The 18,799-nt window shown below is 43.6% G+C and overlaps 1 protein-coding gene across 1 annotated transcript in view; it reads right to left on the bottom strand.

The window, feature by feature from the left end:
* LOC121278118 (dynein heavy chain 8, axonemal-like) overlaps positions 1-18,799 on the bottom strand; it is a 2,067,071-nt gene that overhangs the window by 1,206,816 nt on the left and 841,456 nt on the right. Inside the window, 1 exon segment of the mRNA XM_041188205.1 lies at positions 6,260-6,364. Coding sequence (XP_041044139.1) covers positions 6,260-6,364 — 105 coding nt within the window.

Genomic DNA, 18,799 nt, shown 5'->3' with positions numbered 1-18,799 from the left:
GGCAGCTCAACATACGGGATATAGAATCTTCATGCGAGACAGGGGAGGGGGTACAAGAGGAGGAGGCATTGCATTATTAGTTAAGGAGTTAGTTATTGCAGTAAGGAGAGATGGTATCTTGGAGAAGGCATTGAATGAAGCTTTGTGGGTAGAGCGTAGGAATAAAAAAGGGGCAGCCACATTGTTAGGTGTTTATTACAGACCCCCAGATATTCAGTGGGAAATTGAGGAGCAAATATGTGCACAATTTGCGGACGTATGTAAAAACAATAACAATAGGGTGATTAGGTGATTAGGTGTTTTCAACTTTCCCAACATTAATTGGGATAGACATAGTGTTAAGGGCTTGGAGGGAGTGGATTTCTTGAAATGTGTACAGGAGAACTTTTTAGGTCAATATGTAGAGGGTTCAACAAGGGACAGCACAGTGCTGGATCTAATTCTGGGGAATGAAGCCAGACGGGTGGCTGAGGTGGTGGTGGGGGAGTATCTTAGTCATAGAGACCACAACGTGGTACAATTTAAGTTTGTTATGGACAAAGAAATTGACAAGTTGCAAAAAAATGTTTTGGATTGGGGGAAGAGCAGCTTTTAGTAAAATAAGGCAGGATCTGGCCAAGGTAGGCTGGGAACAGCTACTTGCGTGGAAATCTACAGAGGAGCAGTGGGGGGCATTCAAAAAGGAAATGGGGAGCATACAGGCTCAACATGTTCCCTCTAGGGTGATAGGAAGTAGTAACAAGCTCCGAGAACCATGGATGGCCAGAGATATTCAGGATACGATGAAAAGGGAAAGAGAGGCTTTTAGCAGGCACAAGGGGAGCAAATCAGCGGAGGCATTAGTTGAGTACAGAAAGTGCAAGGTGGAGCTGAAGAAAGCAAGTTGGAGACCAAAGAGGAGAAAGAGTAGGGCCCATTAGAGACCAAGGGGGCAATTTATGCGTGGAGCCAGAGGACATCGGTAGAGTGTTGAACGAATACTTCACATTCATCTTCACCCAGGAGAATGAGGATGAAAGTACTGAGCTCGGGGAGAGAGACTGTGAGGTTCTTGAACAAATTGATATAGGGAGTGACAAGCTATTGGAGGTGTTGGCAGGCTTAAAAGTGGACAAATCTCCAAGTCCAGATGATTTGTGCCCCAGACTGCTGAGGGAGGCAAGGAAGGAGATTGCAGGGGCTCTGACCCAAATTTTTAATTCCTCTATGATCACAGAGGAGGTGCCAGAGGACTGGAGAACAGCTAATGTGGTTCCGCTATTTAAGAAGGGTTGTGGAGATAAGCCAGGGAGCTCTAGGCCAGCGAGTCTCACGTCAGTGGTAGGGAAACTATTGGAGAAAATTCTGAAGGAGAGAACCTATCTCCACTTGGAGAGGCAAGGTTTAATTAGGGATAGTCAGCATGGCTTTGTCAGAGGGAGGTCATGCCTAACAAATTTGATTGCATTTTTTGAGGAGGTGACCAGGTATGTAGATGAGGGTAGTGCAGTTGACGTAGTTTATATGGATTTCGGCAAAGCCTTTGACAAGGTCCCACATGGGAGACTTATAAAGAAGGCAAACGCATATGGGATGCAGGGTATTTTGATAAGGTGGATTCAAAATTGGTCTAGTTGAAGGAGACAGAGGGTGATGACAGAAGGCTGCTTTAGTGACTGGAAGCCCAGTGGCGTACCACAGAGATCTATGCTGGGTCCCCTATTATATGTCATTTACATAAACGACATAGATGACTAGGGTTAGTAAGTTTGTGGATGACACAAAGATTGGCCGGGTGGTTAACAGTGTGGTTGAGTGTCTTGGGCTAAAGGAAGATATAGACGGGATGGTCAAATGGGCAGATAAGAGGCAGATGGAATTTAATCCTGAAAAGTGTGAGGTGATACACTTTAGAAGGAGTAAATTGACAAGGAAATGTTTAATGAACGGCATGACACTAGGAACCTCTGAGGAACAAAGGGGCCTTGGCGTGTGTCCATCGATCTCTGAAGGTGGAGGGGCATGTTACTGGGGTGGTGAAAAAGGCATATGGGACGCTTGCCTTTATCAATCGAGGCATAGATTACAAAAGTAGGGAGGTCATGTTGGCGTTGTATAGAACCTTGGTGAGGCCACAGCTGGAGTACTGTGTGTAGTCCTGGTTGCCACATTATAGAAAGGATGTGATTGCACTGGACGGGGTGCAGAGGAGATTCACCAGGATGTTGCCTGGGGTGAAACATTTAAGTTATGAAGAGAGGTTGGATAGACTTGGGTTGCTTTCGTTGGAGCAGAGAAGACTGAGGGGCGACCTGATCGAGGTGTATAAGATTATGAAGGGCATGGACAGGGTAGATAGGGAGCAGCTGTTCCCATTAGTTGAAGGGTCTGTCATGAGAGGGCATAAGTTCAAGGTGAGGGGCAGCAGGTTTAGGGGGAATGTGAGGAAAAGATTTTTTACCCAGAGGGTTGTGACATTCTGGAATGCACTGCCTGGAAGGGTGATGCCTTACATCCTTTAAAAAATACCCGGATGAGCACTGGCACGTCATCATATTCAAGGCTATGGGCCACAGGCTGATAAATGTGATTAGGTAGGTAGGTCAGGTGTTTCTCACCTGTCAGTGCAGACTCAATGGGCTGAAGGGCCTCTTCTGTGCTGTGAGATTCTGTGAATCTATGATTCTCTGAACATGGGTTTGTAAAAGGAAAATTGTGTTTAACTAATTTATTCGAGTTTTTGAGGAAGTAACAAGCAATGTGGATGAAGGGGAACCTGTAGATATGAGGAATTTGGGTTTCCATAAGACATTTAATAAGGTGCCACCAAAGGTTACTACACAAGACAACATTACATGATGTAGTGGGTAAGATAGAGGCATGGATAAAGGATTGGATAACTAACAGGAAGCAGAGAGTAGGAATAAATGGATCTTTTTTGTGTTGACAAGCTGTAACAAGTGGAGTGTCATGGGGATCATGGGAATGCAGCTCAACAACATTCAAGTAGCTCAGCGCCATCCAGGACAAATCAGTCCACTTTATTGGTGTTTAATCACCACATGAGCAATCACTCCCTCCACCAGGAGGGGCGATGGCGTAGTGGTATTGTCACTGGAGGTAATCCAGAGTAATGCTCTGGGGACATGGGTTTGAATCCCACCACAGCAGATGGTGGAATTTAAATTCAATAAACGTCTAATGATGACCATGAAACCATAGTCAATTGTTGTAAAAACCCATCTGGTTCACTAATGCCTTTTAGGGAAGGAAATTTGTTGTCTTGTCTGGCCTATGTGGACTCCAGACCTGTTTCATAGACAAGTCAACAGCCTGACATAGTCATGTTCACGGAATCATACCTTACAGACAATATCTGAGACATCACCATCCCTGGGTATATCCTGTTCCACTGGCAGGACAGACCCAGCAGAGGTGGCAGCACAGTGGTATAGAGTTGGGTGGGAGTTGCCCTGGGAGTCCTCAACATTGATACCAAGTCAAACATGGGCAAGGAAACTTCCTGCTGATTACTAAGTACCATCCTCCCTCGGCTGATAAATCAGTATTCTTCCATGTTGAACACCACTTGGAGGAAGCACTGAGGGTGGCAAGGGCTCAGAATGTACTCTAGGTGGGGGTCTTCAATGTCCATCACCAAGAGTGGTTTGGTAGCACCACTACTTACTAAGCTGGTCGAGTGTTAAAGGACATAGCTGCTAGAGTGGATCTGCGGCAGGTGGTGAGGGAACCAACAATAGGGAGAACATATTTGACATCATCCTCGCCAACCTGCCTGCCACAGATGCATCTGAGCCTGACAGTATCAGTAGGAGTGACCACCAGACAGTCGTCGTGAAGATGAAACCCCGACTTCAAGTGATGATACCCTCTATTGTGTTGTGTGGCACTACCACCCTGCAAATTGGGATAGATTTTGAATAGATCTAGCAGCTCAAGACTGGATATCCATGAGGTGCTGTGGGCCATCAGCAGCAGCAAGAAATGGTTGAAAGCATTGTGTACTGCAAAGGCTATGGGCCCTGACAATATTCCAGCAATGTACTGAAGACTTGTGCTCCAGAACTTGCCATGCCCCTAGCCAAGCTGTTCCAGTACAGCTACAACACTAGCATCTACCCAGCTATGTTGTAGAAAATTAGCCAGGTCTGTCTTGTACACAAAAAGAAGGACCAATCCAACCCGGCCAATGTCCACCCCATCAGTCTACTCTCCATCATCATAAAGTAATGGAAGGGGTCATCAACAACGCTATCAAGTGGCATTTGCTTAGCAACAACCTACTTATTGATGCCCAGTTTGGATTCTGCAGAACTCCTGACCTCATTACAGCCTTAGTCCAAACTGGACAAAAGAGCTGAACTCCTGAGGTGAGGTGAGAATGACTGTCCTTGACATCAAGGCAGCATTTGATTGCGTGTGGCATCAAGGAGCCCTAGCAAAACTGGGGCCAATGCGAATCAGAGGGAAAATTCTCCACTGGTTGGTGTCATACCGAGCACAAAGGAAGATGGTTGTGGTTGTTGGAGGTCAGTCATTTCAACTCCACTGCAGGAGTTCCTCAGGGTAGTGTCCTAGGCTCAATCATCTTCACCTGCCTCATCAGTGATTTTCCATCATAAGGCCAGAAGTGGGGATGCTTGCACAATACTCAGCACCATTTACGACTCCTCAGATCCTGAAGCAGTCCACTTCCAAAGGCAGCAAGACCTGGACAATATCCAGGTTTAGGCTGACAAGTGGAAAATAACATTCACGCTACACAAGTGCCAGGCAATGACCATCTCAAACAAGAGAGAATCCTACTATTGCCCCTCGACATTCAATGGCATTGCCATCACTGAATCCCCCACTGTCAACATCCTGGGAGCTACCATTGAACAAAATACTGTGGCTACAAGAGCAAGTCAGAGGCTAGGAATATTGTGGTGAGTAACTCACCTCCTGACTCCCCAAAGCCTGTCTGCCATCTACAGGGTGCAAGTCAGGAATGTGATGGAACACTCCCCACTTGCCTGGATGAGTGCAGCTCCCACAACACTCAAGAACCTTGACACTGTCCAGAAAAATGCAGCCTGCTTGATTGGCATCACATCCCCGAACATTCACTCCCTCCACCATGACACACAGTAGCAGCAGTGTGTACCATCCACAAGATGCACTGCAGAAATTCACCAAGGCTCCTTCGACAGCACCTTCCAAACCCACAACCACTGCCATCTAGAAGGAAAAGGGCAGCAGATAGATGGGAACACCACCACTTGCATGTTCCCCTCCAAGCTACTCACCATCCTGGCTTGGAAATATTTTGCCATTCCTTCACTGTTGCTGGGTCAAAATCCTGGAACTCCCTTTCTAACAGCAATATGGGTGCACCTACACCACATGGACTGCAGCGGCTCTATAAGGCAGCTCACCAATCCCCTCTCAAGGGCAACTGGGGATGGGCACTAAATGCTGGCTTAGCCAGCAATGTCCACATCCTGTGAATGAATAAAAGAAAACTACTGCACACCATGGCTACCATATATACCACCTCCAAGATGCACTGCAGCAACTCGCCAAAGCTTCTTCACCAGTACCTTCCAAACCTGAGACCTCTACTGCCTAGAATAATACAGCCCATGTGCATATGGGAACATCATCACCTGCAAATTCCTCTTCAAGTCATTAACCATCCCAACCTGGAAATATATTGCCTTTCCTCCATTGCATTGGGTCAAAATTCTTGAATTTCTATCCTAACAGCACAGTGGGTTTGCCTACACCATAAAGGCTGCAATGGTTCAAGAAAACAGCTTATGCCAACTTTCTTGAGTTATAGATGGGCAATGAATAATGCCCATATCTCATGAATGAATAAAAAATGTGGGAAAGGCGAATCTATTATAAGGGACATAGTGACAGCATAGCTCGAAAATCATAACATGATTCTGCCATTGATGAGGCAGAGAATTGACTCGTGTATACCATTAGCCCACAGAGCAATTTCAATTCTGTGAAGGCTACAATTGTCTGGAAAATGTTATTCTGCTAAATAAAAGGGTGATCTGATCGTTTGAGTTTGTTTTGGTCATCTGTTCTGAGTTCTTTGGAGTTATACTGGTAACTTTTTGTCAGCTTTCTACCCATGTAATAAAGCTTGTGTAATAGATTAATAATAGATTAATTGTTGTTCAGAATATCATTTTCCCCTGAAATATTCAGGTTTAGCATTAATCCGTTCTGAATTATGTGTTAGTTAAAGCTAAATACTCACAGCTTTGACTTGCATTTTGTTGAAAGAGTACCTAAGTGTGTCAACTCCCTCTGCTTCCTCCTTTGAAATTTCCACTTCATACCGATTCAGTATGCTATATGCTTCCTACATGAAAACAAATAATAAAGCAATAATATAAAAAATCTAGTTATGATAAGGTTTGTACATGTGCTGACCTCTATCAATATTAAACACCAGATCAAATAGAAATTATTTATTAAGCATATAATTCTTGGATGGCCCAGCAGCTACGACAGTAGACAACTAGATTGTTATCAGAATTACTATACAAAGGGAGGCCAGGGATCATCTTGCTTCACTTCTACCATTTTGGTACCCACATGATACAACAATAATGAAGTTGTTGACTAATCTTGGCAATCAATTTCTCTCAATCAGTCTATAATGGTGACCAGAGGATTAACATTCTCTTATCAGTATCATTGGCCCCCTTGTTCCATTACCCTATTAGGTAGAAACTGAATATTTGCTTTGGTAGTGAAATTGTGAACAAATAAACACAATCTTAAAATTAAAGCTTGGCTTTACCGTATTGAAATCAAGAAGGTTGTTCCACACAAAAAATATAGTGGATAACTGAAAATTCTTCTCTGCCAAAAGACTGTGTATGTTGGATCATGTGAAATTTTCAGGAATGAAATCAATAGATTTTGGTGAAATTTGGGTATCATGGAAGCATGGAATGGTACAACAAAAGAAGGAGGACATTCAGATTATTGTGTCTGTGCCAATTCAATTAGTCATGCTCCTGTGCTCTTTCCCCATAGCTCAATAATTGTTTTCCCTTACAATGGGACAAATATCCAAGGCTTCTTATGTATTGGATCAGAAGGGATTTTTTGTGAATATGTAAAAACCCTCCCCTTCCCTTTCATTTGCTCTCCCAGCAATTTTATTTGAAATAGTTGTAATCCCTCATGGTTCTGAATCTGTGAAGGTAAGACTGGTGATCAGAAATAAAGCAAAATTAAAGATAACAAAATGGCAGTGATTTTGTTTTCCATTTCCAAATTTTTGGTGGTGCTCTCTGTGTTATTGTTTAGACAATCTGATATTCTCTTATTATTTAATTATGCTTGCTTTATTTTGATCACACATTATATTATTACTTTCTATCATCTTTTTCTAATCTCTGAGTACTTATGCCAGCTTTATTTCTTTTTGAACTACAAACTTTGCTTCCATCCCATCTTTTTTTGATCCTGCCCACAGATTAAGCAATTACAGATAACCTCTGTTATGGATTCAGAAAAAGCCTGGGTTGTCAAAACAGGCGCTTGAATGGCTACGCCACTTTGGGGCTCAGTGTTGCCTCGGAGCCAGAGGTCATTGGTTCATTACATAGGATTGTATTGTATGATTCTAACCAAAATAGAAATAGATCAATTAGCCCAACCAACCCGTGCTGCAATGTATGCTCTACTTAAGCCTCCACCCACCTTTCCTCATCTAAATCTAGTGTTGTAACCCTCTATTTGCTTTTTCCTCATATGCTTGTCTAGCTTCCCCTTAAATGCATCTATACTATTCATTTCAACAACTCCCTGTGGTGGCAAGTTCCGTATTTTCACTGCTCTTTGGATAAACAAGTTTCTTTGAATTCCTTTTCTTGGTGACTATCTTATGTTGATGGCCTCTAGTTAAGCGCTTTTCCATAAGAGGAAACATTCACTCTTCATCCACTTTATCAAAAACTTTCAGCATTTGAAAAATCTCTATTAGGTCACCCCTTAGTCTTCCTTTTTCAAGAGAAAAGAGACCCAATCCTTTCATGATATGCATCCCCATGTATTTCTGGTATCATTCTGGTCAATCTTCTCTGCACTGTCTCCTGTGCCTCTGTTAATTATCAAGCTGATGTTTGTGGGACCTTGCTTTGCATTAATTGCCTTCCACATTTTATTATAATGATGAATATACTTCAAAAGTGCTTCATTAAAGTGTTCACAAAAGTGTTGCAATATGCCTTTATGGGATAGCCACATGATATCACTAGAACGGAAATGTGTTATGTGATCTAATCTTAATTTGCCTTTTGCTTTGAGCAGAGCACAGACATGGCTCTGATGTCTTCAACCTTTATACTATGTATAACTGTTCTCACGTTCTTAGTCTTAATAAATGAGAGATTGGCACCTTGTGACTGGTTCCGGAAATAAGTCCAAGGTATTATATCATTATAACATAACATGGTTATCAATGATGGTGAGACAGGTGGCAGCGAGATTAAGTACAGGAATGATATGACAAATGGCCTTAAAATGTGCTACATGGCATGACACTGCCCGCAACATTTTTGGCCAGACCACAATAAAGTCACAGTGTTGCAGGGTGTTGATTGCAAAGAAAAGCTTTGGGGACACAGTGCAGAGCCAGTTTTCAAATAAAGAGTTGGTAAGCAGGTGGATCCCTCATGGTGAGATTGCAATGCACAGCCTGTCAGTTCAGTAAGTGGGTCAGAATGCCAAGAGGAACAGCGCCAGAGTAGCTCAGCCAAGAAAGGGGCACGGCCAGAGTGTAGGCTGGATTGACAATGAACAAGGGAGAGTCAAACAAAAAAAAACTGTCATAAAAATCGGGCCAGAGAAGGTTGTAATTATAACGGGTGGCTTTGGGAGTTGCTGAACAATAAACTGCATAAAAAGCAAAGATGCTATTGCTCCATTGTGAATTCCCACCACTACTCGTCTTGGTGGGCAGAGCTTTGGAAAATGTATGGAAACAGTGACAGCAACATTCATCCCAGATACTACAGAAGAAAGAAGAGCTAATGGGTATTGTCAGAACATCCACATAATTTCCCAGTCTGAATTAGAATGCAGCTGACCTACTATCTGAATTAAAAATGTTTAAACAGTGTACAGAGCCATGGTTTTTTGATTCAGCTGTGTCTGAACCAGACAAGCAGGCCAGAAAAATTTGCCTAGCAATTGGAAATGAAGGTCTACACAGGCTGAACATGACAGGATTGACACAAGGAGAGCTAAAGGATCTACAAAAGATATGGGCCAGAATTTCTAGCTCATCGGGCGGGCGTACGCCCGATGTCAACGCGCACTCACACGATATTTCGGTCGGCAGGCACGTGTGGGAGTCAGCAGCGTGCCTTCCGACAATTAACATACCTATTAAGGCCATTAAAGTCCCAACTGAACTAAATTTTTGCTGCCCATTCAACCCTATGCTTGGTGGGCAGGCGAAAAGGCAAAGCGATCTTTGGATTCTTTAGGAAACCTCATCCACAGGCTGGAGGTGGTTTCTAATAGTTATTAAAAATTAAATAAAAATTTAAACATTTCATTAATAACATGTCCCTGCTCTTGTGATAGAGTCACATGAGGGGACATGTTTTTTAACAATTTAAAATTCTATATTTTTAATCCTTAAAGTTTTCATCTCTTTTCCTCTGTGTACCCGTGCAAACGCGCGAAGTTCACCGCTCGCCCTCCTACCACCCCCAAAACAGGCAGCTCTGAGCACTGTAGCATATGTTTCACGCTGGGCAGGCCTTAACTGGCCCGCCAGCGTGAAATCGTGGTCAGGTCTCGATCACAGGCTGCCCCCAACGAGCCTGGCTGGCAAGGGCAAAAGCCTGGCCATGGATTGCATTGGAAGATGAGTTCAGAATCAGGTTAAACTTCTCTATTATAAATAGTGGTCATCTCTGAAGAAGAGTCATACTGACTTGAAACATTAACTCTGTTTCTCTCTCCACAGATACCGTCAGACCTGCTGAGTTTTTCCAGCAATTTCTGTTTTTATTTTAAACTTCTCTGTTCATCGACTACAGATCATGTCATTTTGAAAACAGCCTGCAGAATCCATAGACCACTTTGTAAATGGATGCAGATACAAGGGAATGTACTGTGAGTTTTTTCAAACGCAGAGCTAGCAGACAGAATTGTTGAGTTGGTGATCACATCCACTCCCATGGAAGCCAGAATGATCTGATAGACAAGTCCAAAACATATAGCATTGAAGAGCTACCCAAGGTTGGATATAAATACAAAGTGAATCTCGCAGGTCAACAAAGCTTACAGGACTGAAGTACAACCCCGATTGTTGACGCCCTCACTGGAACACCCAAACCTATCAAGACATGTGGACTTCTGCATCTTTAGGGATGGAAAATAAATGCTGGCTGAGCCAGCAATACCTACATCCCATGAATGAACAAAAAATAAGCTAAAGCAGGAGCAAGTGCCAAAATACAACCTGTGCAAATTCTAATTGACATGTGTCCACAGACATGGAAACATACTGTTGTCAAACTTTCAGCATACAACAGTTCATTAATTCCATGTACAAGATCCATAGTCCTGGGGTACAAGTGGGTTTTACAAATGTTCTACATCATGGCTTAGCAATTGCAGATCTATTGGCCTGTCATGACCTCATACTTGTAACAGTTTATGCAAGAGCCAGACATCACCAGGCAGATCAATCTCAGAAACTACGCCTATCACCTCTGTTCTTGACCTAACATCGAAATATCTGGAACGTTTTAACACGATGGCACTTCAAGAGAGCTACGACATCACACTTGCAAGGGAATACAAGTCCATCAATTGATCCAACACTTAAGTGCAGCATACAAGGTAAAGTGAAGTTCGACTAGACAAAATGGAGAAAGATGACATAATTAGAAGAGTACAAGAGCACACAGATGGCAGCAGCTCAATCACATATGTCATAGGAAGGATGGATCATTGAGGGTATGCCTCGATCATGAGATTTAAACGCAGCTTTGAAATGTTGTACTTGCAAAATATCTACATTATAAGTATTAAATCTAAGTTTTACAAGTGCAAAATTCTCCACGAAGCTTGATGCCAAGCATGGTTATGAGGTACTTCTCACAGAGAAGTACCAAGAGCTTACTACATTTCGCACCTCATTCGAATGGTACTGTTTTCAGCTGGTACCAAGACATGGCTGCATAGCAATGGCCGAGACATGGCTGCAGAATGACATGGATTGGGACCTGATTATTGAAGGGTATGTGACATTTAGGAAAGAAAAGAAGCTAGGAAAAGATGGAGGGATGGTTCTGTTAATTAAAGATGAAATTAGCACATTTGAGAGGGATGGCCTAAGTTCACGAACCAGGAAATAGTAGCAGTTTGGGTAAAAATGAGGAATGATAAGGATGTGGGAGTGGTGTACAGGCCACCTAACAGTAACCACTCAGTAGTACGGAGTATCAATGAAGAAATAATAAGAGCTTGTCAGAAGAATACAGAGATTATTATGGGGGGTTTTAATCTACATATAAACTGGAAAAATCAGATGGGCAAAGATAGCTTAGATAAGGAGCTCACTGAATGTTTTCGGGATAGTTTCTTAGAATAGCATGTTCTGGCACTAACCAGAGAATAGGCTATGCTTGATTTGGTATTAACCAGCGAGATAGGATTAATTAAAGACCTCATAGTGAAAGCGCTCCTAGGTAGCAGCAGTCATAATATGATTAAATTTTATATTCAGTTTCAGGGAGAGAAGAATGGGTCTGAGACTCATATTTTAAACTTAAATAAGGCATTTTGAGGGCATGAAAGCAGAGCTAGCAAAAGTGAATTGGTTATTTAGGTTAAGGGATAGGTTAATAGAGATGCAGCGGTGGATGTTTAAGGGGATGTTTCAGAATATACAGAATAGATATCTACTGATGAGAAACAAAAAATCCAACAGGAGGACCCACCATTTGCGGTTAACTAAAAAATTTCAAGACAGTATCAAGCTGAAAGAAAAAGCACACAGTTGCATAAAAATGGGCGGCAGGTCATAAGATTGGGCCGAATACTTATATAATAAGTTCTGCAGTTCTGTTGAAGGGTCATGAGGACTCGATACATCAACTCTTTTCTTCTCCGCCGATGCTGCCAGACCTGCTGAGTTTTTCCAGGTAATTCTGTTTTTGTTTTGTTTTGGGCCGAATACTTTGTGGCCATAACTCTGTAAGATTTAAGGTAGTTATGTAAAAGGACAAAGATGGACCAGAAATAAAGGCCCTGAATTGGAGGAAGGCCGATTTCAATATGATATGACAGAATCTGGCCAAAGTGGACTGGGGCAGCTACTTGTAGGAAAGCCTACATCAGACCAGTGGGAGTCAGTCAAAGAGGAAATAATGAGAGTTCAGGGCCAACATGTTCCCATGAAGGTGAAGGGTAGGAACAACAAGTCCAGGGAATCCTGGATGTCAAGGAATATAGAAAATTGGATAAGGGAAAAAAGGAGGCTTATGGCAGATATAGAGGACTGAAAACAGTGGAAGCCCTAGAGGAGTACTGAAAGTGTAGGGGGGTACTTAAAAGAGTAATTAGGAGAGCGAAGACAGGGTATGAAAAAACACTGGCGGACAAGATAAAAAGGAAAATCCCAAGGCAGTTTATAAATATATTAAGGGCAAGAGGATAACTAGGGAAAGAGTAGGGCACATTAGAGACCAAAGTGGCAATCTGTGCGTGGAGCCGAAAGACGTGGGTGAGGTTTTGAATGATTACTTTTCATCTGTATTCACTATGGAGAAGAACAATGTAGGTGTAGAAATCAGAGGGGGACTGCAATATACTTGAACAAATTAACATTGAAAGGGAGGAGGTATTAGTGATTTTAGTGGGCTTAAAAATGGAGAACCCCCCCAGGCCCAGATGAGATGTATCTCAGGCTGCTATGTGAGGCAAGGGAGGAGATTGTAGGGGCTCTAACACTAATTTTCAAATCTTCTCCGGCCACAGGAGAGGTGCTAGAGGACTGGAGGACAGTGAATGTGGTACCATTATTCAAGAAGGATAGTAGGGATTAATCAGGTAATTACAGGCCAGTGAGTCTAACATCAGTGGCGGGGAAACTATTGGAAAAAATTCTGAGGGACAGGATTAATCACCACTTGGAGAGGCAGGGGCTAATCAGGGATAGTCAGCATGGCTTTGTCAGGCGGAGATCATGTCTAACAAATTTGATTGAATTTTTCGAGGAGGTGACTAGTTGTGTAGATGAGGGTAGTGCAGTTGATGTAGCCTATATGGAGTTCAGTGAGGCTCTTGACATGAGAGAATGGTCAAGAAGGTAAGAGCCCATGGGATTCAGGGCAATTTGACAAATTGGATCCAAAATTGACTTAGTGGCAGGACGCAAAGGGTGATGGTCGAAGGTTGTTTTTGCAATTGGAAGCCCATGACAAGCAGTGTACCACAGGGATCGGTGCTGGGACCTTTGCTGTTTGAAGTATAGGTTAATGATTTAGACATTAATATAGGAGGTATGATCAGTAAATTCACAGATGACATGAAAATTGGTGGTGTCGTAAATAGAGGAGGAAAGCCTTAGATTACAGGATGATATAGATGGACTGATAAGATGGGCAGAGCAGTGGCAAATGGAATTTAATCCTGAGAAGTATAAGGTGATGCATTTCAGTAGGACTAACACAGCAAGGGAATACACAATGAATGAGTACAGAGGATCAAAGGGACCTTTGTGTACATATCCCTAGATCCCTGAAGGTAGCAGCACAGATAGATAGGGTGGTTAAGAAGGCATATGGGATACTTGCCTTTATTAGCTGAGGCATAGAACATAAGAGCAAGGGGTTTAAGTTGGAGCTGTATAAAACACTAGTTAGGCCACAGCTGGAGTGCTGTGCACAGTTCTGGTCGCCACTATAGGGAGGATTTGATTGGAGAGGGTACAGAGGAGATTTACCAGGATGTTGCCTGGGCTGGAGCATTTCAGATATGAAAAGAGATTGGATAGGCTCGGGTTGTTTTCCTTAGAGCAGAGAAGGCTGAGGGGGGACCTGATAGAGGTATACAAAATTATGAGGTGCATAGAAGGGTAGATAGAAAGAAACATTTCCCCTTAGCAGAGGTGTCAATAACCAGGGGGCAGAGATTTAAGATAAGGGGCAGGAAGTTTAGGAGGGATTTGAGGAAAACAGTTTTCACCCAGAGGGTGGTTGGAATCTGGAACACACTGTCTAAGAGGCAGGAAACCTTCACAATATTTGAGAAGTATTTAGATGAGCACTTGAAATGCCATAGCATGCAAGGCTACAGGCCAAGTGCTGGAAAATAGGATTAGAATAGAAAAGAGCTTGATGGCCAGCACGGACACGAAGGGCTTGTTTCTGTGCTGTATAATTCTATGACTCTAATAAAAAAAACAGCAAAGAATGACTAAAAGATTAACAAGGAGGAAAAAATGAGAGTACGAGTGAAAGCTAGCTAGGAATAGAAAGACAGATTTAAGAGTTTCTATCTAAGTTCTATTTAAGAAAGGGACTATTTAGAAGCACACTACAGTGTGCTTGCACACGAGTAGGGGAGAGACCTCATCGTGAGTGAGGCACAGCCAGACTGAGTGCAGGTATTGGCAATTTGGTGCCCAGTGGGAATTCGGCGCATAGCGGAAATGATGCTCTTTGCATTTTTCTTTGCTATCCAACGTCTTAAATCTTCAGAGAGTGGTCTTGCCCTGCTGCAGTAGTAGAAGCTACTAGGGGAAGGAATCACCGCTAAGTATTGGGTAAGGTCGGGAAAGTATTTACTACTTTTATCGCTTATAGTTTCAGGTGTTTTTGTGGTTTATAATTTGTACAGTCTGTAGTAACAAGGATCAGGAAAGAAGGGCCCTAGAGTAATTGATTTAAAATGTTTAATTTAAAGGGATAAGTCATGGTAGGAGAGCTCAAAGCTGTAGTGTGCTCCATGTGGGAAGCCGGGAACATTTCCAGTGCCTGGGACTAGCATATGTGCAGGAAGTGTGTCCAGCTGCAGCTCCTGGAAGCTCAAGTTTCAGAGCTGGAATAGCAGCTGGGGACACTGTGGAGCATCCGCTAGTGTGAGAGCATTGTGGATAGCACGTTTAGAGAGGTGGTCATACCGCAGCTGAAGGGACTTGAAGGAAGGGAATGGGTGACCACCAGGCGGTCCAAGAGAAACAGGCAGGTAGTTCAGGAGTCCCCTGGGCTCCCGCTTGCAAATTGGTATTCCATTTTGGAGGCTGATGAGGGCGCTGGTTCCTCCAGGGAGTGCAGGCAGAGCCAAGCTTCTGGCACCATAAGCAGCCTGTCTGTACAGGAGGGGAGGAAGAGAGGAAGAGCAATAGTAATAGGGGATTCTATAGTCAGGGAACAGATAGGCACTGCTGTGGCCATCAACGTGACTCCAGGATGGCGTGTTGCCTCCCTGGTGCCAGGGTCCAGGATGTCACTGAAAGGCTGCAGGGCATCCTGAAGGGGAAGGGTGATAAGGCAGAGGTCATGGTACATTGGTACCAATGACATAGGTAGAAAGAGAGATGAGGTCTTGCATCAAGAATTTAGGGAGTTAGGCAGTGGACTAAAAAGCAAGACCTCTCAGGTTGTAATCTCTGAATTATTCCCAGTGCCACGCGCTAGTGAGCTCAGAAATAGGAGAGTATGACAGATGAATACATGGCTTAAGAGTTGGTGCAGGAGGGAGGGTTTTAGATTCCTGGATCACTAGGACTGTTTCTGGGGAAGGTGGAACCTGTACAAGCTGGTTGGTCTACATCTGAACCAGAGTGGGGCTAACATCCTTGCAGGTGGGTTTAGCGGTGCTGCTGGGAGGAGTTTGAACTAATTCGGCAAGGGGAGGGGACACAGAATGTTATGCAGAATAGGGACACATCATAATACAGTAAAAATTCAAGTCAGAGTGGATACAGCTGCATTAAGTTTCAAAGGAATAAGGCATGGCTGGATGGCTTCTACTTTCATGCAAGGAGTATTACAGGTGAAATGGATGAGTTAAGGGTGAGGATTGACAAGTGGAATTGTGATATAGTAGCCATCGCTGAGACATGGTTGAGGGAGGGGCAGGATTGGCAACTCAACATTCCAGGATGTAGAATCTTCAGGCAAGACAGGGGAGGGGGTAAAAGAGGAGGAGGCATTGCATTATTAGTTAAGGAATCAATTACTGCAGTAAGGAGAGAGGATATCTTGGAGGGGGCATCAAATGAAGCTTTGTGGGTAAAGTTTAGGAATAAAGATGAGGCAGCCACATTGTTAGGTGTTTATTATAGGCCCCAAGATAGTCAGTGGGAAATTGAGGTGCAAATGTGTGCTCAATTTGCAGAGGTGTGTAAAAACAATAACAATAGGGTAATTATATTAGGTGATTTCAACTTTCCCAACATTAATTGGGATGGACAAAGTGGTAAGGGCTTGGATGGACTGGATTCTTGAAATGTGCACAGGAGAACATTTTAGGTCAATATGTGGAGCATCCAACAAGGGGTGGCACAGTGCTGGACCTAATTCTGGGAAATGAAGCTGGACAGGTGGCTGAGGTGGTGGTGGGGGAGCATTTTAGTGATAGTGACCACAATATGGGCCAGGATTTTCCCCTCGGAGATTTGGGGGCGGGGCCTGCTTGCCAAGGGGAAACTGATGCGGGATGATGTTCGGTGGAATCCCCGACGTCATCCCAGGCCATTTAATTCTTAAGGAAGGCAGGCAGACAGCAAAATCAGCTGTCCGCTGGCCGACCTGTCAATGGCCCATTAAGGCCATTGACAGGCTCATTAAGATAGTTAAATGCCCTGCCTGGCGAACCTTAAGGCTGGCCCAGCGGCCCGTAGATTATTAATGAAACTTCATCCACTGGCGGGATGAAGTTTCATTACCATTTTGTAAAAATTAATCAATTTTATGAGTTTGTTATCAGCATGTCACATCTCATGTGACATTGTCACATGAGGGGGACATGTTAATAATTTTAAAATGTCTCTATTTTTTGACTTCACTTACTTTGCTCTAAACTCCCTGAGACAGGACTTTGCCAAAGGGAGCAGTGTGCTCCTTCGCGCGCATGCGCGAAAGAGCGCACTTTGACAGTTGGGGATTCCATCCCTCCCGGAACAGGAAGTGCCGAGCTGGTGGGGCCCACCCACCAGCCAAGGGTGAAATTCTGCCCATGGTACAATTTAAGCTTGTTATGGACAGAGAAATCGACAAGTTGCAGAAAAATGTTTGGATTGGATGAGAGTGGATTTTAGTAAAATAAGGCAGGATCTGACCAAGGTAGACTGGGAACAGCTACTTGTGGGGAAATCTACAAAGGAGCAGTGGGGGGCATTCAAAAAGGAAATGGGGAGGGTACAGGCTCAACATGTTCCCTCTTGGGTGATAGGAAGGAGTAAAAAGCCCAGAGAACCATGGATGACTCGAGATATTCAGGATAAGATGAGAAGCAAAAGAGAGGCTTTTAGCAGGTACAAGGGGAGCAAATCAGTGGAGGCATTCGTGGAGTACAGAAAGTGCGGGGTTGAGCTTAAGAAAGCAATTAGGAGAGCAAAGAGGGGATATGAAAAATCTCTGGCTGGTAAAAGTAGGGAAAATCCCAAGAAATTCTATAAGCATGTCATGGGAAGAGGAAAACCAGGGAAAGAGTAGGGCTCATAAGGGACCAAGGGGGCAATCTATGGGTGGAGCCAGTGGACATCGGTAGAGTATTGAACAAATACTTCTCATTTGTCTTCACCAAGAGAATGAGGATGAAGGTATTGAACTCGGGGAGAGAGACTGCGAGGTTCTTGAGGAAATTGATATAGGGATCGACAAGGTATTAGAGGTGTTGGCAGGCTTAAAAGTGGACAAATCTCCAGATCTGGATGATTTGTGTCCCAGACTCTGAGGGAGGCTAGGGAGGAGATCGCAGGGGCTCTGACCCAAATTTTTAATTCCTCTCTGGCCACGGGGGAGGTGCCAGAGGACTGGAGAACAGCTAATGTGCTTCTGCTTTTTAAGAAGTGTTGTAGAGATAAGCCAGGGATCTACAGACCAGTGAGTCTCATGTCAGTGGTAGGGAAAGTATTGGAGAAAATTCTGAAGGAGAGAATCTACCTCCACTTGGAGGGGCAAGGTTTGATCAGGGATAGTCAGCATGCCTTTGTCAGAGTGAAGTCATGCCTAACAAATTTGATTGCATTTTTTGAGGAGGTGGCCAGGTGTGTAGATGAGGGTAGTGCAGTTGATGTAGTTTATATGGATTTCAGCAAAACCTTTGACAAGGTCCCACATAGGAGACTTATAAAGAACGCAAATGCACATGGGATACAGGGTAATTTGATAAGGTGGATTCAAAATTGGTTTAGTTGTAGGAGACAGAGGATGATGACAGAAGGCTGCTTTAGTGACTTGAAGCCAATGGCTAGTGGCGTACCACAGGGATCTATGCTGGGTCCCCTATTATTCGTCATTTATATAAACGATATAGATGACTATTTTGGGGGTAGGATTAGTAAGTTTGTGGATAACACAAAGATTGGCCGGGTGGTTAACAGTGAGGTTGAGTGTCTTGGGCTCCAGGAAGATACAGATGGGATGGTCAAATGAGCAGATAAGTGGCAGATGGAACTTAACCCTGAAAAGTGAGGTGATACACTTTCGAAGGAGTAATTTGACAAGGAAGTACTCAATGAATGGCTTGACACTAGGAAGTTCTGAGGAACAAAGGGACCTTGGCATGTGTATCCATAGGTCTCTGA

The sequence above is a fragment of the Carcharodon carcharias genome, chromosome 5 (genome assembly GCF_017639515.1).
Source record: "Carcharodon carcharias isolate sCarCar2 chromosome 5, sCarCar2.pri, whole genome shotgun sequence".
NCBI lineage: Eukaryota > Metazoa > Chordata > Chondrichthyes > Lamniformes > Lamnidae > Carcharodon > Carcharodon carcharias.
The sequence above is the reverse complement of the archived record's forward strand: the minus strand, read 5'-3'. Positions and strand labels throughout refer to the sequence as shown.